This window comes from Odocoileus virginianus, chromosome 1 (genome assembly GCF_023699985.2).
Source record: "Odocoileus virginianus isolate 20LAN1187 ecotype Illinois chromosome 1, Ovbor_1.2, whole genome shotgun sequence".
In the NCBI taxonomy this organism is placed as follows: domain Eukaryota; kingdom Metazoa; phylum Chordata; class Mammalia; order Artiodactyla; family Cervidae; genus Odocoileus; species Odocoileus virginianus.
The window spans coordinates 17,628,339-17,652,294 of record NC_069674.1 but is presented as its reverse complement, the minus strand read 5'-3'; the positions used below and the strand labels follow the sequence as shown (position 1 = coordinate 17,652,294).

The 23,956-nt window shown below is 36.6% G+C and overlaps 1 protein-coding gene across 1 annotated transcript in view; it reads left to right on the top strand.

The window, feature by feature from the left end:
• CHRM2 (cholinergic receptor muscarinic 2) overlaps positions 1-14,417 on the top strand; it is a 161,533-nt gene extending 147,116 nt beyond the window's left edge. Inside the window, exon 2 of the mRNA XM_070465278.1 lies at positions 8,982-14,417. Coding sequence (XP_070321379.1) covers positions 9,028-10,425 — 1,398 coding nt within the window. The 5' untranslated portion in view covers positions 8,982-9,027 and the 3' untranslated portion in view covers positions 10,426-14,417. The remainder of the gene's footprint in view (positions 1-8,981) is intronic.
• Positions 14,418-23,956: the final 9,539 nt, after the last annotated feature.

Genomic DNA, 23,956 nt, shown 5'->3' with positions numbered 1-23,956 from the left:
ATTGATACTTCTCCCAGCAATCTTGATTCCAGCTTGTGCTTCATCCAGCCCAGCATTTCACATGATATACTCTGCATAGAAGTTAAATAAGCTGGGTGACAATATACAGCCTTAAGGTACTCCTTTCCTGATTTGGAACCAATCTGTTGTTCCGTGTCCAGTTCTAACTGCTGTTTCTCAGGAGGCAGGTAAGGTGGTCTGGTATTCCCATCTCTTGAAGAATTTTCCACAGTTTGTTGTGATTCACAGAGTCAAATGCTTCAATGTAGTCAATAAAGCAGAAGTAGATGTTTTTCTGGAACTATCTTGCTTTTCCAATGATCCAACAGATGTTGGCAATTTGATCTCTGATTCCTCTGCCTTTTCTAAATCCTTTTCTAAATCTAATTGGTGATAACATGGTATTATATTAGCATTTCATTCTTAAGACAGTGAAGAGATAATGAGTTTAAATAGTTTAAATAGTCTCCTAGAATCCCTGGTGGCTTAGAGTAAAGAACCTGCTTGCCAATGTAGGAGACACAGGTTTGATCCCTGGGTCAGGAAGATAACCTGGAGAAGGAAATTGCAACCTATTCCTGTATTCTAGCCTGGAAAATCCCATGGGCAGGGGGGCCTGGCAGGCTACAGTCCATGGGGTCATAAGAGTCTGAAATGACTTACTAAACAAAAACAACTCCTAGACTATCTACTAGTTCCTTGTTCCTAGTATAGTCTTGTTTCTAATAACAGTCTGATATTTTATTTTATCATCCTTATATTTTTCATGTTTTTTTAAAATAATTGTGGTTATTTTCTATTGATAGCTAGATATCTAGGCATAATATTCTCAAGTGAAATGAAAGTCACTCAAATTGTGTCCAGCTTTTTGTGATCCCATGAACTATGCAGTCCATGGATTCCTCCAGGCCAGAATACTGGAGTGGGTAGCCATTCCCTTCTCCAGGGGATCTTCTCAACTCAGAGACTGAACCCAGGTCTCCCACATCGCAGGCATATTCTTTACTAGCTGAGCCACCAGGTAAGCCCAATATTGTCAAAGTCAACTTTTAATTATCTCAGGATGGATTGTGGTGTTCAGCCCTCATGTATGCAATTTAAAGGGCTTCCCTGGTGGCACAGCAGTAAAGAATCTACCTGAACTGTAGGAGCTGCAGGAGATGGGGGTTTGATTTCTGGGTCGGGAAGGTCCCCTAGAGGAGGGCATGGCCACCCGCTCCAGTATTCTTGCCTGAAGAATCCCAAGGACAGAGGAGTCTGGTAGGCTACAGTCCATGGGATCTCAGAGTCAGACACGACTGAAGCAACTTAGCAAGCACGCATGCACACATGCAATTTAAAAAAATAAAATGGGCCTTATTACACACTCACTTGAGGGAATTTCAGGCCACACTAACTACTGAACCTGATGTATTTATCCCTAGTGTTTGCTCAGTGATTAGGCTGCTTCTTAGAGATCAATGTCTGAAAGAAAGGGACAATGAAAACCTAGAAAGCTTTGTCATTTTTGGTAATGTGTTTAAATAGCAGAAGAAATTAGAAATCTATGAAAAGTATATACATTAAGATTACATTTTAAAAGTAAGAGTTAAATAAGTATGTGAGTAAAGTCGCTCAATTGTGTCTGACTCTTTGCGACCCCTTGGACTGTAGCCCACCAGGCTCCTCCGTCCATGGGATTCTCCAGGCAAGAATAGTGGAGTGGGTTACCATTTCCTTCTCCAGGGGGTCTTCCCAACCCAGGGATCAAACCCAGGTCTCCCACATTGTAGGCAGATGCTTTAACCTCTGAGCCATCAGGGAAGCCCTAAATAAGTACAAACAATTGTAAATTCAAGTTTATGTAAATTCTTGCTCTGAAATTTTTATGCAACTACATATTTTCTTTACCTGAATTCCACTTGTTGTCAATCACAGGCTCCATTCTTTCCAACTTTTTAAATTCTTCTAGGAGGCTTTTTAAATAAATCAGTCTCACTTTCCTGGTATGACACAGTAGAAAGAATGTGACCGTAGGAGATACCAAAATTTGAACTGTGAGCCCTAGTACTTACCAGCTCTGATCATTGTCATATGTAAAACTGGAAAAGATGAATATTGTTTTCAGAGCATTGTGAGAATTAAAATAATGTGCAGAAAATTTTAGCATTTATGTTACTCATATATTAATAAGTTTATTATTAACTTATTACCTTGTGGATGCCTCTATGGACGTAATCATTACATATCAGTCATCTTGCCTGATAAGCGCAGTGTGGGAAAAACCCCATTTATTTCATAAGATTTCCACTACGTATCCAAATATTCATTAGAAATTTTTTAAAAATCATTTAAATTTGCATTTTTTCTGTAAGAGTCCCAAAAGATTGTCAGTATTAGAATTTCTATGTGATTGGCATGAAAACTTTTGTGAGTAGATATGTTTTTGTGATGATGCATTTAAAAAGTGTTCTAAACCTTAAATGTCACATAGTTTCATGTGCAGAATCTCGCTTAATAACTCTTATTGTGAACATCTCCTATCCAGAGTCACAGTATTGGCCTGGACAGGATGATCCTCTGTTGTCTAAGCCAATGACCCAACTTAAACTTGGATCAGTTATGGCAGGTCAAAGTGATAAATGTGGGGGCTCACATTGGTCCCTCATAGCTCAGTTGGTAAAGAATCTGCCTGCAGTGCAGGAGACCCCTGTTCGATTCCTGGGTGGGCAAGATCTGCTGGAGAAGGGAAAGGTTATTACCCACTCCAGTATTCTGGCCTGGAGAATTCCATAGACTGTCAGACACGCTGAGCTACTTTCACTTTCACTTTCACTCTGGCCAAAGGTAAAACTGTTCCCAGACAAGCAAGGAATATTTGTAGCTGAGTCTACATCCAGGTACTCTGGGTTTGAATGTCAGTTTTTTTCTTAATTATTTGATCTTTAGTTCAATATTTATGAAAAGATTTATAGTGAAAATAATAATCATTTCAGAAGTTGCTGTGAAGAGTAATCATGCTGAATTCAATATGATTAATAACCTAATATCATTGATGATGATAATTTAGTATTACCAGTACCACTATAACCCACATCTCCTCTCTCTTAATCTATTCCCCCCACACACACACAATTTTCTGTTAAGTAATGTGTTTAATTTAAACTCATTTAACAATTGTAAATATTAATAGTGTTTATTTAATGTTTAACATTTATAGATCAGGGTTCAGAGACATTGTCCAAGTCTAGAAGAAAAATAGGATTGCTATTATTCTTGTTTGAGGAAAAAAAACCACAAAAAACACATAGCTAATAAGAGCAGAGATTAGCACCCACAACTTTGCCAAGATAATATTAAACCATGCTACATTCCTCACTGCTACATATGAGGACTCAAGTAGTGAAGCAGCTAAGGACAGAAATTTTCTTCTCCTAAGTTTTGTAGTACTTTCAGAACTTCGTCATAAACTAACATAGTAAAATACAAATGGATTACTATATGTTTGCCATAATAAGATATTGAGTCCTTTAAAGGTCATCTCCATTGTTTAGTCTGTTGTGATAATGTTATTTCATCAATAATATAAAAACTGTTGCTTTAATAAAATCTTATGAAGCCCCGTCAGAGGTAAAAACTTTTACAGAAATGTAAATAACAGAAATGCCTAGAGCTTTACAAAAAAAGAAAGCTGTTTTCTCTAGTAGAAAAGGAACAGTACTTGCTAGCTTGTATGTTATGTGGGGAGAAAGGAATGCCGTTCTTCAAATACTAGTGCTTGCTTCTGAGTGAAGTGTTTTCCATTTTTACATATAGTGTTAGTGCATGCTCAGTCACTCAGTCATGTCCAGCTTTTTGCACCCCCATGGACTACAGCCCACCAGGCTCCTCTGTCCATGGAATTTTCCAGGAAAGAATACTGGAGTGGGTCATAAACAAGCAAATAACTCTGAAAGTTTAGAGGATATGATAGCAACTAAGTATGTTAATACTGTATAAATTTACTATGTTCTACGTGGGTAAGCATTCCAGGACACACAAATGGAATTTGTCTTAGCATCCTCTATTGGATGAAGGATAGTTCTCAAGATGGGACAGAAACAGTATCCAACCAAAGGATAAAGACATTGAATTGAGTTGCAGACATTTACTCACTGGCCTTGAAAATGAAACAATTTGCTAATCTCTCTGAGTTTACTTCTAAAGATAAAGGAGAGGATAAGACCTGTTCTATAATTTTATATGCTTATATGTTAATACTAAGTGAGATAACATATGTTTAGAACCCCTAGCATTATTTTTTTTTTATCAAGGTTATATTTTTTTAGTTGAAAATGTAAAGCATGCTCGTGGTAAACAATACAAAGGGAAAGGAAGAGGGGAGAGAACAAATTACCAAATAAATAATATGAAAAAGGTAGAGTGAGAATCTTGCAGCTTTATGTTATTATAAAGTTTTAGAATGATAATAGTTATTGTTATTAGCACAAGTTATGGCAAGAAAAAAATCCCTTATTCATTCTTATAGCTCCTTATTTCCATAAAATAAGAGATCAAACTAGTTTATTTTTAAGTATTTTTGCATCTATATAAAATTCTCCAGAGGAAGTCACCAGAGGAAGCCACCAAAAATATTTTAAATAACATGAATATTGCTCTATGTTTTATTAGAATGAATGTGAAGAATAAATTAAAGTGTCAAAAAAGATATTGGGACAATAAATATTTGTTATGTTTCAATCAGAGTATTAAAAAATGAACATTTTGAAATGTACATGTAACTCATTTCCAAAATTGTCCATGAATTTATCTAATGAATAGACAAAAGCAAGTTTATAAACAAGTCAGAATTCTGATCTTACTGTTATATTATCTAATAAGGACTCATTAGAATAATGATTGGATTAGTGAAATTATTTTGTTCAAGTAAATTGCATGAATAAACAACTGTATAAATAATGACCAAAAGCAGTGCTATTGAAATAATTCCACTGATTAGGTAAACAGGGGTTGAATTAACAATAACGATTGTTGATCCTATATTAATTCAACGAACATTTTGAGCACCAGTTATGTTTGAGGCAGTGAGTTGGATGGTAGAGCTACAAAGACTCAGAAGTCAGAATTCACTGTTTTGTTAGTGACAAAGAAAAATACATAGATGGTGTATCAATCAGTGCCCTAAGAGTCAAAGGTATATTCAGGGATCTATAAAAATTGTGACCTGAAAGGCTACTGGCTCTATGAAACAAAGTACTCAGCCTTTCTAGTAATCAGAGAAATAGAAATTAAGAGAAAAACAAACAAGCAAACAAACTGCATGTTGGCTTTCTGGGATTGGCAAATACTAGGACGCTGCATAATAACAATTGCTTAAAGCGTATTAAGAAATGGAACTTACCTGGTCAGAGTAGATTCCTCTGCAGCTATCCAAGAGAATAATATGAATGTGGTCAGAAGAAAGCTTATACCCATTCCTTTGTCCAGTGCCTTGGTCCCTATCTTAGGCTTATATGATAGGGAAATTTGTAACTCAAGTCTATGACACAATAGGAAAATTTTAATTTCAGCACTATTTCAAGCAGTTGGAGGTTGCAAACTGTATGCCCATCACTAGAGATATGTAGAAGAAAAGATGCTATGATTTACTTATTTTGGAATTAGGAGAAATACATTTGAAATATCTGGAGCAGCATTAAAACGTGATATTGAGTGAAAAATAAAAAGAAACAAAACAACATCTAGAACACAGTATCATTTAGTAAATTAAGATAATAAGGGGGGAAATGTATGTTTTCTAGAGTTGCATATCTAGCCAAAGAAATAGCACAAGCAACTTGAACAATTTTGAACAAGTTCTAAAGGAGAAAAGGAGGAATGGGATGTGAGAAATAGAAATGAAAAGAAGGAAAACATTGATAAAATTAAAATGAGGACCTTGCAGAGACTAATGAAGATGTTGGGTGAAGTCTAAGGAGTATAATCAACTCAGCTTTCCACTTGACATTCAAATAGCTCTAGATAAATAGGCGAATAAGAGTAACAGAACAGAATAAAATGATATGAAGCATGATATGGAAGCAAAGATGGGGAAAAACACAACTATTTATAGTCCAAGAGCAATCAAAAGGGTTTCATAGAGTTGATGATGTCTGAAGGCTGAATAGGAGGCAGACAAATGAAAAATGTGAGGCAGTAAAGATAAGGGGATGTGGGGAAGATGCTTTCAAGATAGGAGACCAGGATGGAAAATGACACGAAGACGTTATATACAATGTTGTGTTTAGATAACTTCTCATGCAGTTGCCTTTAATGTGGGATATTTAGGGCTTCTAAGGTGGAGCTAGTGGTAAAAATAACCTGCCTGCCAACACAGGAGACATAAGAGACATGGGTTTGATTCCTGGGTTAGGAAGATCCCCTGGAGGAGGGCATGGAAACCCACTCCAGTATTTTTGCCTGGAGAATCCCATGGACAGAGGAGCCTGGCGGGCTACAGTCCATAAGGTCGCAAAGAGTCAGACACAACTGAAGTGACTTAGCACACACACACACACGTGGGATATTTAGGGGGATTCTGAGATAGTTCTGAAAAGATGCAGGGGGGAAAGATTATAAATTTTATCAAAGACCTAATTATTTTAAGGATACAAGTAAGTAGGACATAATAAAAGGAAATGCGGCTGAAAATGGGAACAAGGTACAATTTCAACAGATACTTAAGAGGTAGAGTTGACAGCTCATGGCTGCAAGAAGTGTGGGAGAGGCAGGAGGCCAGGAGATGGCTCAGAATTTTAATTCAATGATAATAGGATTCACTAGAAATGAGTAAAGCAAAATATGGAGAATTTTGGAATAAAATGGACTAAAATAAATAAAATTTTTATTCCAAAATTTTGGAATTTTGAAATAAAAGTAAATTCCATCCCATCAAAACTATTTTCCTTATTAAACTTTTCCTCCAAGGAAATTACCCCAATAGTCCAACCAGTAACATCCAATAATTTTAACAACAGCAGATGAAGAAATGGTTTCCAATGTTTGTGTTTTCATTTTTTCTTAGTCTATATTAATTTGTCTTTGGGTGACTGATTTTGGTTTCTTTGACTTTGAAGAAGCCTTAGAATGATGACTTAGCATCAGCATGGTTGGTCAAGGTATGACTAAACCAACTCCTAATGACAACATGCTTGCATTTTTAAATTGTGAGGTTGAATATCTTTTCATATGATTAAATATTAGCATTTAATTTATCTTTCATCTAAATGTATGTTAATGTTTTAGATTATTAGTCTTTTCATCTTTCCTTATTTCATTTCACAACTTTTTATATTAAGGAGATCAGGTAACTTTGTAATCATGTGCTTTTACAAATATTGTTTCCCAATTTTTATTTTTACTCTTTTATGCAAAAATTCCAAGTAATTTATATAATGTTTACATATATTTTCCTTATGGCCTCTGAATTTTGGGTCTTATTTATTGAGGCCAAACTCCTCCTATGTTACTGTTTTTTTAAAAACATACTTGAAGATAACTTGCTTTCTAAAAATAATCCAATTGTTTAGTTGCTATTTGTACTATGAAGGTGCTTAGCTGTTGATTTTCTACATGAGTTTCAGGGAATACCACTGTCCCATCCATATTTATTTTTAAGTAGTGGGACCTGAGTGGAGATTTCTGAGTCTCAAAATGACAACAAATAATTTCTCAATAATGCTTACTTTCTGATCCACACAACTGGTTGATTTTGTCAACATGAGCTACTTTTTCCTTCAGATGTTGTGTCTCCAGAAACATGTCATAGCTCATTTGATAAACTCAGCTTTCTTTCCTATGTCCCTTATGAAAGATTGCTCAATTGTCCCCAGGCTTCAGTGGTATTATCTGAAAATGGTGAACGTGTGTTTATTTAAACACAATAGGGTTGGGCAACAGAAAGTGCACTCGAGTTTAATAATTGCTTCTTTACCAACCCACCATGCCACCAGAGCATACACCTCTCAGAGGCAAGGATCTTGTCTTAATCATCAAGGAATACCCAGAGTATATCACAGTGCTTAATCCAGAGTTGCTTAATAGGAATGTGAGGACAGAGTAAATGAGTGAATGATTGAACAAACTAAGGTTCATAGTCTTATCTCTATCACTGACCTAATATGTGACCTTGTATAAATTACTCAGTCTTTCCAGGCTTCAGTTTTCTGTTCTGCCAAACAAATATAAATTCTAGCCTGACTGTATCAAAGATTTGCCTGAAAGAACAATAAGGTGATAGACTTGGCACTGATTTGAAAAAAAAATTCAAAAATTGATATAATCATATCAATATACATTTAATAACTTCTTTTTTAGGATATGGAATATTGCTAACTACAAAGAATATGCTAACTATGGGACACTAACTGCAATTGTAAAATGAAGATCAGAAAAAATAATACTTATTGGGGGAATGTATTGACTAATAAAGTATCATGATTATCTTTCCTATATTATTATCATTATCAGTATTATTATGAAAAAGAGCAACCAGGTGGAAAAAGTCACATACTCAGTATTGACTATAAAAATCACACACTCAATACCTGTTTTATGCGTCCTCCACAATTTTGTCCTCCTATTGGTTTATTAGTCTTTATGTCTATACCAGGAAGCTCCTGGTGCTTTGGAAAGTTTTATGTACAATTTTGGCCTATTTAATTCAATTCATCAGTATTATGCTCAGTTAAATTGACTTATGATAGACATTCAGTTTTAGATATGAACACATTCAAAATGTTATCATACTTCAAATACTTTGCCAGCCTGAAAGGATCTTTTGAATCTTTCATTGAAAGCTTTGCTTTTTACGTGGGGGACTGAGGTAGGTAGTCACAATAAACATGTAGGAGAAATAAGGAAGATTTTGGAGCAAAAAGTATGATTCAAAAAGGAGAAAATTGATGTATTTTAAAGCAGTGTTTATATTATGTATTTGTTAATTTTATTCTATTTCCCTACAGGTTTAAATGTTTTTTGACTACTTGGCTACTGATTAGAGAACACAAAATGAATAACTCAACAAACTCCTCTAACAATGTGGCTCTGACCAGTCCTTATAAGACATTTGAAGTGGTTTTTATTGTCCTTGTGGCTGGGTCCCTCAGTTTGGTGACCATTATTGGGAACATCCTGGTCATGGTCTCCATTAAAGTCAATCGCCACCTGCAGACCGTCAACAATTACTTTTTGTTCAGCTTGGCCTGTGCTGACCTCATCATTGGTGTTTTCTCCATGAACTTGTATACCCTTTACACTGTGATTGGCTACTGGCCTTTGGGACCTGTGGTGTGTGACCTTTGGCTTGCCCTGGACTACGTGGTCAGCAATGCCTCAGTAATGAATCTGCTCATCATCAGCTTCGACAGATACTTCTGCGTCACGAAACCACTCACTTATCCCGTCAAGCGGACCACAAAAATGGCAGGTATGATGATCGCAGCTGCCTGGGTCCTCTCCTTTATCCTCTGGGCTCCAGCCATTCTCTTCTGGCAGTTCATCGTAGGGGTGAGAACTGTGGAGGATGGGGAATGCTACATTCAGTTTTTTTCCAACGCGGCTGTCACCTTTGGCACGGCCATTGCAGCCTTCTATTTGCCTGTGATCATCATGACTGTGTTATACTGGCACATATCCCGGGCCAGTAAGAGCAGGATCAAGAAGGACAAGAAGGAGCCTGTGGCCAACCAAGATCCAGTTTCTCCAAGTCTGGTTCAAGGAAGGATAGTGAAGCCTAACAACAACAACATGCCTGGAAGTGATGATGGCCTGGAGCACAACAAAATCCAGAATGGTAAAACTCCTAGAGATGCTGCAACTGAAAACTGCGTCCAGGGGGAGGAGAAAGAGAGCTCCAATGATTCCACCTCAGTCAGTGCTGCTGCCTCTAATATGAGAGATGATGAAATAACCCAGGACGAAAACACAGTTTCCACTTCTGTGGGCCATTCCAAAGATGAGAACTCAAAGCAAACATGCATCAAAATTGTCACCAAGACCCCAAAAGGTGACTCATGCACCCCAACTAATACCACCGTGGAGCTAGTTGGTTCTTCAGGTCAGAATGGAGATGAAAAACAGAACATCGTTGCTCGCAAGATTGTGAAGATGACTAAGCAGCCTGCCAAAAAGAAGCCTCCTCCTTCCCGGGAAAAGAAGGTGACCAGGACGATCTTGGCTATTCTGTTGGCTTTCATCATCACTTGGGCCCCATACAATGTCATGGTGCTCATTAACACCTTTTGTGCACCCTGCATTCCCAACACAGTGTGGACAATTGGTTATTGGCTCTGTTACATCAATAGCACTATCAACCCTGCCTGCTATGCACTTTGTAATGCCACCTTCAAGAAGACCTTTAAACACCTTCTCATGTGTCATTATAAGAACATAGGTGCTACAAGGTAAAGCATCTTTGTAGAGAAGAAAGGTAGTCAAGGGGAGCCTCGTGAAAGGAAACAGAATAAAAGAGCTCCTAGTTTTCAGATCTCTGCCATTGCACTTTATAGTCTTATCACAGAATGTGCAATTAAGGAGCCCAACAGTGACACTCTTTGGTGCCTATGCTCCAGTTTGAGAAACTTGTACCTTATAAACCCTGTCAGTTGAGGAACAATGAGACCATAAAGGAGACATGTTGGAATTGTGGATTTAAGAAGTGACCTATGCTTTCTTGTACTCTCTTGAAGAAGGGCTTCTGAATCTATAATTTTATCTCTGCACAAAAAGAATAATAACCTCGCTGTGTTTTTTCATTTTTGTGTTCCCAAGTGAAAGGCCACAGTTACAAACTAACATGGAGACTTAAACATAAAGGAAGCCATTATACAATGGGGAAGTGAAGAAACAAGCTCAAAAAAGGATATAGAAATGGCCTCCAGAGTGTTAGACATATATTATTCTTTTGTTATGATTTCATGTGGAGAATTGCGACATAATAAATGCTTACCTTTTTTATCTTTCCCCTTTCCCATCATAAAAAGAGAGCAAACAAGCGAAAACTTAGCTAGATTGCATCATTATTTTTGTCATATGGCATTGGATTTTTTATTGCCGTGTTTTACACTGTGTAAGTGAAAAATCTGCAGGACTTTCACTAAATAAGAGACAGTCACGAGAAAGGGTATTTCAGCCCTGCCCACTGTGTCTTTTGCATTCTTTTGGGGTATAACACTGTGAGGATTTAGTTCACTTATGATTCTTTATGTGAAATATCTTTGCCAATCTGGTTTTATACTAAACAAGCCCCTTATTTTAATAGAATAGCCTACCTAATATATAAACATGCTTAAGAAGCCAAAGTCAATTTTTTAAAATGAGGTTTCATCAAATTCAACAATGATCATTTTTTTCTTTTCTTTATTTTTTTGGAGAAAGTTTACTGAGGCCAGGTGAATTTTGAGATAAGAAAATAGGTTGAAAGGGCATCCTGTTTCAACCTGATCTGCCTGACCTATGTATGACATGCTAACTTGTAAAGCATGAACTCCTGGCCTTTGCAAGCAGGAATAAGATGCTGCTTTATTCATCTGGAATCTTAAATAGGATTAAGTTATTCACATGACACCAATGACTTTGGGGTCAATCCCAAGAGAATAAGACTTTCTCTTCAATGCTTGCTAAAGGATGATGTTAAATTTATAGTCAAGTGAGATTTATTACTGTCTTATGACCTGTGGAGGGAAAAAAAGTAGAGAACATTTACTGAAACCACATGTTTTGTATTCCTCAAATTGTCAATTCCCCTGAAAGTTTTTTAACTTCAAAATTCTGTTGATAGAAGTAGTGATCTTTACAGAAGAAATGTCATGGATAACTAAACAGGCCAAGCAAGCACAACAGAACCTGAGAGAGAGTAGGTGGCTGCACCTGCGCCCCTTCTCACCATTTTTTAGTTCTAGACCACAGAAAAATCGGATCAGGAACAGTCAACCTGTCTGTGTATGATTTTTTATTGTACCTATACCACTTCTCACCATTTTTAAATTCTAGACCATAGAAAAGTCATATCAGGAACAATTACCCTTGTCTATCTAAGATAGACATTTTTATTGGATCCCAAATAAATATACAATTATATTGATTCAAGCTTAGTTATTTTTACCCCTCAACTTTTTTTCTTACGGTATTTCCTATGGTCTTCCAATCAGATTTTATAAAGATGGTCCAATCAATAGAAATCAAATTTATAAAACCCTTTCAAATTTCATATTTTGCATTTTGGGTTTATGGACTCTATGATATCTTGATCAGTAGTATCCATGTGAGTTGCATGATGAATTTGTCAGTATTAGACTTTAGCACTTTAATTAGAACTATTTTGTGTCACTTGCCTCACTGATGGCATCTCAACAATTTTGAGAGCTGAAAAAAAAAAGCACAAAACAAATAACAATGAAAAAGAACAATTAGTAAGAAGCAAAGTGCCAATAATTTTTGTACATAAGTTATCCTTTATAAAATAACTTTCTGTTTCAAAAACTTCAGTCATCTCTCACAACCAAATCTTCTATTTATAAACATACAGCATCAGTTAATACTGGTGTCTTTATTCTACCTTAATATAAACTTTTACATTTTAAGTCCATATTTATTTTTATTTTGTGTCTTCAAGTAAATGCATCAATTGAGGGGAAAGTACGTCAAGCAAATGGGCTGTTTGGTTTCTTGTATACAAAACAATTGACTGGCTGAATATTTCACTTATTAACTTGTGCTGTTACGATGTAGATTCAGCTTTAGTTGGGTTGAACTTTTTGGATTCAAGGATTGAGGATTCTGGATTTGGGTCTTTTTTTGTCTGCTCTAACAATCCAACTCATCATGAATCAAACTGCCTCTAACTCTCCATTGCCATTGCATCTTTTCCTTTCTTCTGTTCTTGATCTTCACCGTATCTACCACAACCTCATTGAAAAAGAAATCACCAAAAATTAAAGAAAGGAATTGAACATAGACTGATACATCATGGATGCTTTGTCAACTGGAATCAGAAAAAGTGAAAAGAATACTGAAAATAGTAGATGATTAGAAAGATGTGGAGACTGTATCCAGAGGCTTGCATTAACTATTTATTGGATTTGTTTATTTCAGTGGCTGCCAGCCAGGGACCATTTTGCCTCCCAGGGGACATTTAACAATGTGTGGAAACGTTTTTGGTCGTCACAACTCAAGGGAGGGCTATTGGCATCTAGTCACTAGGCTCTGGGGATGTTACTGAACAGCTTACAATGCACAGGATAGACCCCGCAACTAAGGATTGTTTGGTTCAAAATGTCAGCAGAATCAAAGTTGAGAAATCCTGTTTTAAGGGATGCTAGAGCTTCCTTTATATAAGTGGGAAAATAATCCTGTATCACTATTAGGACATCAATGCGAATTGTTCATCTGTTTGAAAAAGGTAATTTCACCAACCACGTACCAGACATACTGTCATCCATTGAGTCTGGTGTATTTGTAATTTACAGATTGGAAGCACAGGACACATCTGCATATCCCAAATCACCATACCATGCACACAACACATTGTTTCCAACATTTTAATGTCCAATTAGGATTGCACGGAGTCCAGTTAATTGAAGTAACTGGCTATTAAAATGGTTACAATTGATATGGTCACTTTCTATTGGAGCTGCTGTTTTTCCTCTCAAAAACATTAAGAGCCTCTTTCAAAAACAACATGATTCATCTCCTTTGTCTTCACTGGGAAGGTAAATATCTGTCAAGAATTTCTTCTTTCCTCATAGCAATAATGTAAATATCCAAGAGTGGTCTTATAAGAAGAGTTTGAGAATGTGAAAAAGCCAGTTCATTTCTTGAAAAAAGAAATGATTGCCTTTTTACCAGTTCATCATTAATTTAATGCCACCTCCCCAAGTGGTAGGACAAAGTCATCAATATAATAAGTCATGTAGGATATGCTTTCTGGTGAATGTCAAAGCTGGAGTTTCCACATACTCCTGGCTCTTTGTCTGTTCACTGCTCTTTGGCCCTAAAGATACAACGTTGGGGGAGATGGGAATTCAAAATGATGGCAACATATACTTAGAAATGCAATCTACTTTTATTTTCTCCTACTAGTTCACAGGTAGTTGCCTTTTCCCCAGTTTGATAGTATCCCTTTCAACAACCACAGCACTGGTGTTGCAAATAGATTAGGGAAGCACCCAAAGCTGGATGAATTGTGCAAAGTGTATTTTCAGCATGTATATACAATACCTTGCCTCTCAAATATGCTTCTCTTAAAAAAGGGTGCACGCTACAGCATGAACTGTGTGCATATTTAATGTATCTTCCTGGAATATGCTGTACGCTTAATATACATATTCTATAAATAAAGTAATAAAATGTATAATAGAAATACATATTTCTGTATGCAAATAAATATATTATACACAAAATTTGAGTATGTAATATGGTGTTCGTGGCTTCAGAGTGACAAAGGTAGATTTTATACACCTAATTTTAAAAGAAAGTAGTATTTGCCTTTGAAGGGAGACATTAAAGAACCACTCAAACTCTACCCATATTACTATTATACTGTTTCATAATCTTTGAAAACACAGCGTTTATTTTAAATATCTCTTGGAGGAATATATTAATAAATCTTTGCTGGTGTCACCCCATATGACAACAATGCTTTTTGCCTCTGTGTTCCTGAGAGTCCTCTAACTCTAATCTTCCTGGCTGTTTGGGTTCCAACAGCTGTGTTGATCTCACGTCTGATTGCCTGATGAGATTGCAACCAGTTCATTGCCATACAGCTTTGCTCTCCTCCAAATTAACTGATTTTTGTGAAATAAAAAATAATCATCCTGGGAGGAAAGGATGACCTTCAGAATGTTTTACACTTTGAAAAACAAGGAAAAATTGTACAAGCACTGTTTGTTACAAACCACTCTTTTCAGTCTAGGGGCAGTATAGCATCCCATACATTAATGCCAAAAAGTTGTGATGTCGTATGATGTTGAAAGTGTCTCTAAGAAAGTACAAAATATATGGTTTGTTTCTAAGTGTCCTACATCTTCTCCATAGCAGTTCTCATCCTTCCCTTGGCGCCCACTCAACTACCTACCCACATTCCTCAGAACGTTTTCTTTGGTCCATTAGCACGAGTCCATACTTGGCAAATTTTATGACCTTAAGTGATAGTGGACACGAAGTCTCAAGAAGCACTTGCATTTTAATACAAAAAGCATAAACACTGAATATTTGAAAGATTCATATTAGTTTTTATATACCAAGGCATGAAATGAGAAATACATTTTCCAGTGAACTCTAGTTTTGTTTGAAATCCGTGGCATTATTGGATGGCTACCCACTTCTGAAATTTTACCTTCTGTCTCACAGTGTCCACCCTTGTGAATTACTGCTTCTTATGGAAACCAAAATTCCTAGAAAAAAAGAAAAATGATGTGTTCTATCAATTCTCATTAGCTTCTTATTGTTCCAGTGAAACATTCGCATTTAATTTTTTAGAATTTGAATTGAAATCTGTATTGATGAATTGTCAAATGCTATTCCTGACTAGGTGGTTGGAAATACTGAGAGGAGAAAAGCATCTTGCCATCATAATGAAGAAACTTTCACTTTATAGCATGTATGTCTTTTTCAACCAAAAATGGAAGAAGCATAATGTGGTAAGTTGTAGAAAATGGATATTTAAGTAGTGACATTCTAGAATATCTATTCTTTGACTTCTTAAACAGACACACACACAGTAAGTCATGGGAAACCATGAAGACAAACGGGTACTTGCACCATTTATCCAGAAGTTCATCTGAATACTTCAATTATGCATTTACTGATAATGCAGATATGTTTGAAAGTCATCTAGAAGGATATTTTTTAATGAGTATTGTTTTCAAGTTAGTACTATAAGATAAATGATGTTACTGAATAGCTCATCCACTTTTTTTGGGCCATGCTATTTAGCATACAGGATCTTAGTTCCCTGACCAAGGATCGAACCTATGCCCTCTGCATTGATTGGGAGTATGGAGTCTTAATCCCTGAACTGCCAGGGATGTCTGGTGTTAGTGAATAGATTGTGCCTGTGTCCAGAAGGAATTATTATGGATTGCTGAGGTGGAGGATTTAAATCTGGATCATAGTTGGATGACTTATGTATTAAAAAGTTATAATTCACTTTATCCTTAATTATCTTCAGCACAGTAAGTCTTGCTTTTCTTACTGCTCCTGTATGTAGAGCGGGTACTTAAAATTTGTGATGGTATGAGTATCTTTACTAGGGCTGTATTATATTACAGCCTTAACGTCAGCTGTTCTCAAACTTTAGCCTGCAATAGAATCACCTGCACATTGTTGAGCCCTGTTAGTAGATCTGAGGTGTGATATGAGAATCTGGGTTTCTCATAAATTCCCAACTGATCCTGATGAGGACTGCACTTTTAAAACAACTGACTTTTGAGTCTAATGAAAAGTTTCACCAAAGCATTATGATAACTAGCAAAGCATCTATTATTTATGGCAATAATTTACATTTAAAACATTATCCACAGGGGAGGAAAGTTTTTATTGGACATAAAGTCTATTGCCTACTTATAGATTCTTCATATTTTCTATCTCTTGAGAAACTTTGCCATGATCTTAATATCAGAGTTTTAAAATAATAATATTGATATATTCACATAAAAATAAACTAACATATCAAATCTTTAAAGATAAAAACAGCAAATGCTTGAATTATGTGATATCTCCAATAAAAGATACTTTAGACATACACTTTATATGATATTCTATATCATGTATTTTTTGCATAGATATGTATGCAGACACATTCTCCTCATAAGTGTATTCAGAATAAGTCTTTCCATTATTACATCATTTAGAATTAATGGTAATTAATTGGCAATTTAGAAGGAATGCTTCAGCCTCTGAGCTTCCCTGGTGTCTCAGCTGGTCAAGAATCTGCCTGCAATGGGGGAGACCTGGGTTCGATCCCTGGGTTGGGAAGATCCCCTGGAGAAGGGAAAGGCTAACCACTCCAGGATTCTGGCCTGGAGAATTCCATGGACTGTATAGTCCACAGGGTCACAAAGAGTCAGACACAACTGAGCGGCTTTCACTTTCACTTTCTTTCTTCAATCTCTTCTTAATATACATATACAGTCACACATACTCAGGCACATACATACACACACAATGGTACACAGATATATATACAAAAATACACATGCATACAAACACACATTTTTACCTGTACTATATATCTTGACGGTGCCCAGAGGCATAAACTTTCTACTATTTCCAAAAGCATTTAAAACTCTGCTAGAGAAGATAGTGAACCCTCAGGTCAGCCAAATGATATTGAAGGAAAAAATCTGTCTCCTTTGTGCTATGGCCAGTAAACTGAGGAATTTTCTCATAGCCTTTAGGATCTTATGAGCCTTAGCTTTGTGTCTGCCACCAATATATTCTAGACACCTGAAAGCCATCTCTTCAGTGCATGCCGGTGATTACATGGGGTCATGGTGAAAAAAGGTGCCCAAAATACACTATAGCACCTAGAAGACACATCTACAAATACACATCTTCGTGATGGGTGCCTCCAAACAGTCTATAGCTGTACAACATGATGCTTTTAATACCAATGTGACTATCTAGAGAGCTGAGTACAAGAAAAAAAGTGACAATTTCTCAGCACATTCCTTCCAAAATCTCTCTCAGACATTCTTTTTTAGGTTTATAGCTCTTTATACCTCTGAATGGTATAAAAAGTTAGGGGTGATAATTACTTTGAATATGCAACAGATGGTCAAATATTCAAAATGTCTGTTATCCTGAAAAACAAACAAGACTGGAATACAAGTCTCATCTTCCAGAAAAAGGAAAACTATCAACCAGATTATTTTTGCTTTTCTCAGTATTATCATTATTCTGCTTATGAATAAAGAAGTACAAGAGGTCATTTAAAGGCCAGACAGTAAATGGCTGAATAAAACCATTTTACTTTTTCCAACACTACATAGAAGTAATAATATAAAACAATGTTTTTACTTAAGCAGAAAAAATAACCAAAAGGAATAAAATTAAGACTGAACCAGGAGCAATAAAATAAGAAATTCCAGTGAGATTTTAAAAAAATCTTACTTCTAAGCTCTCTTGAAGAATAACAATACCTATTTAATAGAAATTCTTTTCTTTTTCCAAGTTTTCTGTAATTTTAAAAAAATTTTTACTTTCTTCATCTCTTTTTGATATTTTTGGTAAAGTCTTCACTAACATTGCTTTAAAAGCAATTTTCATAAATATTTTCAGAGGGAAGCACAAAAATTATTGTTTCCCTGGCACTTGTTTTGATTTTTGCTGTGGTTGACATTGCTACACCAGAAAGCAAAAAGAATTTTTGAAAACTGCTGTTAATGATACATATGGTTTAAGTATCAAAACAAAACAGCAGAACAAAAATATGGACAATGGGCAAAAGAATAGCTGCAAATTTTTTTTAAAAATGCTTTGTAGAGGATAGTTTTCATTTGTAATTATTACTGAAAAGCATGGTATTGATTACCTCTGTGGTCTTGTGGGCCCTCTCATAGCCGTTCACAAGGGGGTGGACCTGTGAAGCGATCTCAACATACCTGTCTACCTAGTTTTAACCCAGGCCCTGTGGGGATGAGCGGACACTGCCATCAGCTGGGAACTTGTCATGATTAAGTATTGGACATGAATCTGGAAGCCTGCCAAGACTTTTGTTGAAAACAGTGTGTGAGAAGTTCTGTAAGATCACAAGCTTGGGAGGACTGAGGAAGAACAAAAGTCTGATTTTAAGACATGATGAAAAAAAGCTTATGTTCAATGTGCACATATCTATGAGGAAGCAAATTTTAACAGACAAATAGTCTTCCTTGACCAGGTACAGGTTAGTTTATGTAACAGGCAAACTAGGATAATACGGTTACATCAGCTTTAATGATTCCTGAAAACCTGTCATGACAAGGGAACCTGGTATCTTTCTTGCAACCACTGCTTTGCTTTTTTATTTAAGAGTAAGAAATATAAAATTCTTTAGAGAGAAATATACACATGGTGTAGAGTCTTAGTATTTTTAAAAAGCTTATATTAAAAAATACTTAGATGTTCTGCCCATTTTTTGAGTGGGTGATTTGTTTTGATGCTGTTAAGTATCATAAGCTGTTTGTAAATTTTGGAGACTAATTCCTTATTGGTCACATCATTTGCAAATATTTTCTCCCAGTCTGAGGGTTGTCTTTTCATTTTGTTTATTGTTTCCTTTGCTGTGTGAAAGCTCTTGAGTATAAGTGAAAATGAAGTGAAAGTGAAAGTGAAAGTCACTCAGTCATGTCTGACTGTTTGCAATCCCATGGACTATACAGTTCATGGAATTCTCCAGGCCAGAATACTGGAGTGGGTAGCCTTTCCCTTCTCCAGGGGATCTTCCCGACCCAGGGATGGAACCCAGGTCTCCCCCATTGCAGGCAGATTCTTTACCAGCTGGGACAGAAAGTTCCCATTTTCTTTATTTTTGTTTTTATTTCCATGATTCTGAGAGATGGGTCAAAAAAGATGTTGCTACAATTTACATCAGAGAGCATTCTGGCTATGTCCTCCTCTAGGAGTTTTATAATGTCTGCTCTCACACTTAGGTCTTTAATCCATTTTGAGCTTATTTTTGTGTATGTAGTTAAGGAATGATCTAATTTAATTTTTTACATGTGTCTGTCCCATTTTCCCAGAACCATTTGTTGAAGGGACTGTCTTTCTAACATTGTGTAGGCTTGTCTCTTTTGTCATAGATTAATTGACTATAGGTGCATGGGCTTATTTTGGGGTTTTCCATACTGTTCCATTGATCTGTATGTCTACTTTTGTGCCAGTACCATATTGTTTTGATGACTGTAGTTTTGTAGTATAGCCTGAAGTTAGGGAGCCTGATTCCTCCAGTTCTGTTTTTCTTCATTCTGTATTGCTTTGGCTACTTAGGGTCTTTTGTGTCTCCAAACAAACTTCGATATTTTTTTGTTCTAGTTCTGTGAATAATGCCATTGGTTATTTGATAGAGATTGCATTGAATCTATAAATTGCCTTAGGTCATATAGTCATTTTGACAATATAGTCATTTCTTTCAAACCATGAACATGATATATCTTTCCACCTGTTTATGTCTTCTTTAATTTCCTTCATCAGCATCTTATAGTTTTTGGAGAGCAAATCTTTTGTCTCCTTGGATAGGTTTATTCCTAAGTATTTTATTCTTTTTGATGTGATGGTAAATTTAATTGTTTCTTGAATTTCTCTTTCTGATCTTTTGTTGTTAGTATATAAAAATGCAGCAGATTTCTGTGTATTGATTTATAACATGCAATTTTGCCAAATTCATTGAAGATCTAAATAGACATTTCTCCAAAGACATACAGATGGCCAATAGCACATGAAAAGATGTTCAACATCACTAATTATTAGAGAAATACAAATCAAAATACAATGAGATACCACATCAGATGGTATCTCATTGATGAGATACAATGAGATGATAGCTAGAATGGCTATCATCAAAACATCCACAAACAATAAGTGCTGGAGAGAGTTTGGAGAGATGGGAACCCTCCTACACTGTTGATGGGAATGTAAATTAGTACAGCCACTTTAAAGAATAGTATGGAGCTTCGTTAAAAAACTAAAAATAGAGCTACCATATGACCTGCAGTCCCACTCCTAAACATATATCTGGAGAAAAACATGATCCAAAAGGATACATGCACCCCAGTATTCATTTCAGCACTATTTACAATAGCCAAGACATGGAAGCAAACTAAATGTCCATTGACAGAAGAATAGATGAAGTTGTGGTCCATGTATACAATGGAATATTACTCAGCCGTTAACGAGAATGAATAATGCCATTTGTAGCGACATGGATGGACCTAGAAAATCTCATGCTGGGTGAAGTAAGTCAGACAGAAAAGGAGAAATATCATATGACATCCCTTATGTGTAGGATATAAAAAGAAATGATACAAATGAACTTACAAAATAGAAAGAGACGCACAGACTTATAGAGTAAACTTACGGTTGCCAAGGTAAAGGACTAGTTAGGGAGTCTGGGGTAGTCATGTACACACTGCTGTATTAAAATGGACAGCTAACAAGGGCCTGCTGGATAGCACATGGAGCTCCGCTCAGTGTTGTGTGGCAGCCTGGATGGGAGGGGGTCTGGGGGAGGATGGATACATGCATATGTGTGGCTGCGTTCCTTTGCCGTTCACCTGAAACTATCACAGTAGTGTTAATTGACTATACCCCAATACCAAATAAAAAACTCAAAAGAAGAAAAAAAGACATTTAGATTTATGAGAATTCCAAATCCCATAATGAGAATGTTTAATAATGGCGATGCACACACTAAAATAGCTGAAGACTGTGTGTTCTCCAAGAAAACATAAAGAGCATGTTTTATTCTATAAATTGAATAATTGCAGTTTTGATAGGATTTTAACATAATACTATATATTTATTTAGGTCTATATTGCACATTTTATTTATAAGAGGAAAAAAACATGTTTAAAGAGATGGTAGTAGGAATTTAATGGAAGGTTATTAAAAGGAATGAGATATGAACCATGGAAAATATTCAACATACTAAAGGAGTGTTGACTTAGATGTCGATGAGGCATGTGTGCAAAGACATTCCAACTTCCAAATTCAGCACTGAGCAAACAGTGATGCCAAATCCCAGAAATACTTGGAAGATGATAACAATTACATGCCATGTCCTTGGATGTGTTTTGACCAAGTTTTATTCCTAAACAGAGCATTATACCAGTCAGAAAATGCAACAGTATACTATTTTTCCATATGATTCATCATGTTTAGAATATGAACATTTTGTAAGTCAGATTCTAGGTACTCGTTGGCATTCTTTAAGAATACCAACTCAGGCAAATCCCCTACTTGATAAAGTGTTAATTTTGATACAAATTAGTGTGAGTTCTAGGCTTCCCTCATAGCTGTTGGTTAAGAATCTGCCTGCTATGTGGGAGACCTGGGTTCAATTTCTGGGTCAGGAAGATCACCTGGAGAAGGGAAAGGCTACCCACTCCAGTATTCTGGCCTGGAGAATTCTTCGGACTGTATAGTCCATGGGGTCGCAAAGAGTCGGACACGACTGAGCGATCTTCACTTTCACTTTCACTTAGCTCTACCCTCGAGACTTTTCATTTCACTTTCTCAGTCACATGAAAATTGTCCCAGAGCCCTTTTGTTATCCTCTGCTTTTCCATTTCTCAAGTATCTAAAATACTGCGTAGAGGGACTCCACATGTGCTCAGGTTTCTAGAAATACTTGGTGGGCTAAGTGTGTAGGAGAACTTTCCTCTTTCTGTGCACTTTCCCCAAATGATTGACTTTGAGACCCTGACCTGGAATTCCTTTCCTCTTTCCAAATACAGAGAAGCAAGTCAAATTCCACACAAACTCATGCAGATTATTGTCAGGTATATACAAAAAGTACCGTAGTGAATGAGCTCAAAGATGACTATGTTCTTGCCAAAGAGTTTTACTCAATCCAGCCCTAGGAAAGGATCCATTTAGACATTTGCCTACTCAAGTTTAGGGTTAACTTAGATGCTTTAATTTTTGAGGTTGGCCAAAATGTCTTTTGCCACCTATTCTCACCTCCATTTAAGAGCAGAAATTCTCAATAGCCTCCGTGATGGTCATTAAGAATTAGCTTCAGCTTTCCCAGCAAAGGGCAATTCAGATTCCTCAAGGCTTCATACAGACTTGGCCCTCTCTTATCTCAGTATTCTCTCCAAACATAATCTCATCTGTAACTTCAGCTTTTATTATCACCTCAGATGTGACAAGACGTAAATATTATCTCCATCTGATTCATCTCCACGGAACACCAAACCTGCATATCCTATTTTCTGTCTACTTCAGAACCCCCCTTGAATATGTCAAACACACCTCAAACTTGCCACAGCCAAACTTGTATTCGTAAGTTCACCCACAAAATCAGCCCTGTTTCTTAACCCCTTGTCTACCCAGTGCACAAAATGGAAACTCAGCCATCTTCCTTGACTTTCACATAATCATGCTTCAGATTCCCCCACTTTTATCTCATAAATATCAGATCTATCAAATGATCTGTTTCTCCCATTTCCATCAATGCTATTATACAACCAAAGCAGCCTAACCAATTTTGCCATATCAACTCTGATTCCATCTCGTCTGTCTTGTGCCTGCAGCCAGAGTGATCTGTTCAAAAGGCAGATCTGAATTTCTCTGCTTGAAACTCATTATTGTTCAGTCGCCCAGTCATGTCTGACTATGTGATCACATTGACTGCAGTACGCCAGGCTTCTCTGTCCTTCACCATCCACCAGAGTTAGCTCAGACTCACGCCCATTGAGTCAGTGATGCCATCCAACCACCTCATCCTTTGTCATCCCCTTCTTCTCTTGTCCTTAGTCTTCCCCAGTATCAGGGTCTTTTAAAGTGAGCTGGCTCCTCGCATCAGGTGGCCAAAATAAGGAGCTTCAGCTTCAACATTAGTCCTTCCAATGAATTTTTAGGACTGATTTCCTTTAGGATTGACTGGTTTGACCTCCTTGCTGTCCAAGGGACTCTCAAGAGCCTTCTCCACAACCACAATTCAAAAGCATTAGTGCTCAGCTCTCTATATGGTCCAACTCTCATCCATACGTGACTACCGGATCATCATTGAAAAATCAAAGTTTGACTAATACAGACATTTGTTGGTAAAGTGATGTCTCTGCTTTGTAATATGCTGTCTAGGTTTATCACAGCCTTTCTTCCAAGGAGCAAGAGTCTTTTAATTTCATGCCGGCAGTCACTCTCCACAGTGATTTTGGAGCCCAAGAAAATAAATCTGTCACTATTTCCATTTTTCCCCATCTATTTTCCATGAAGTGGTGGGACCAGATGCCATGAT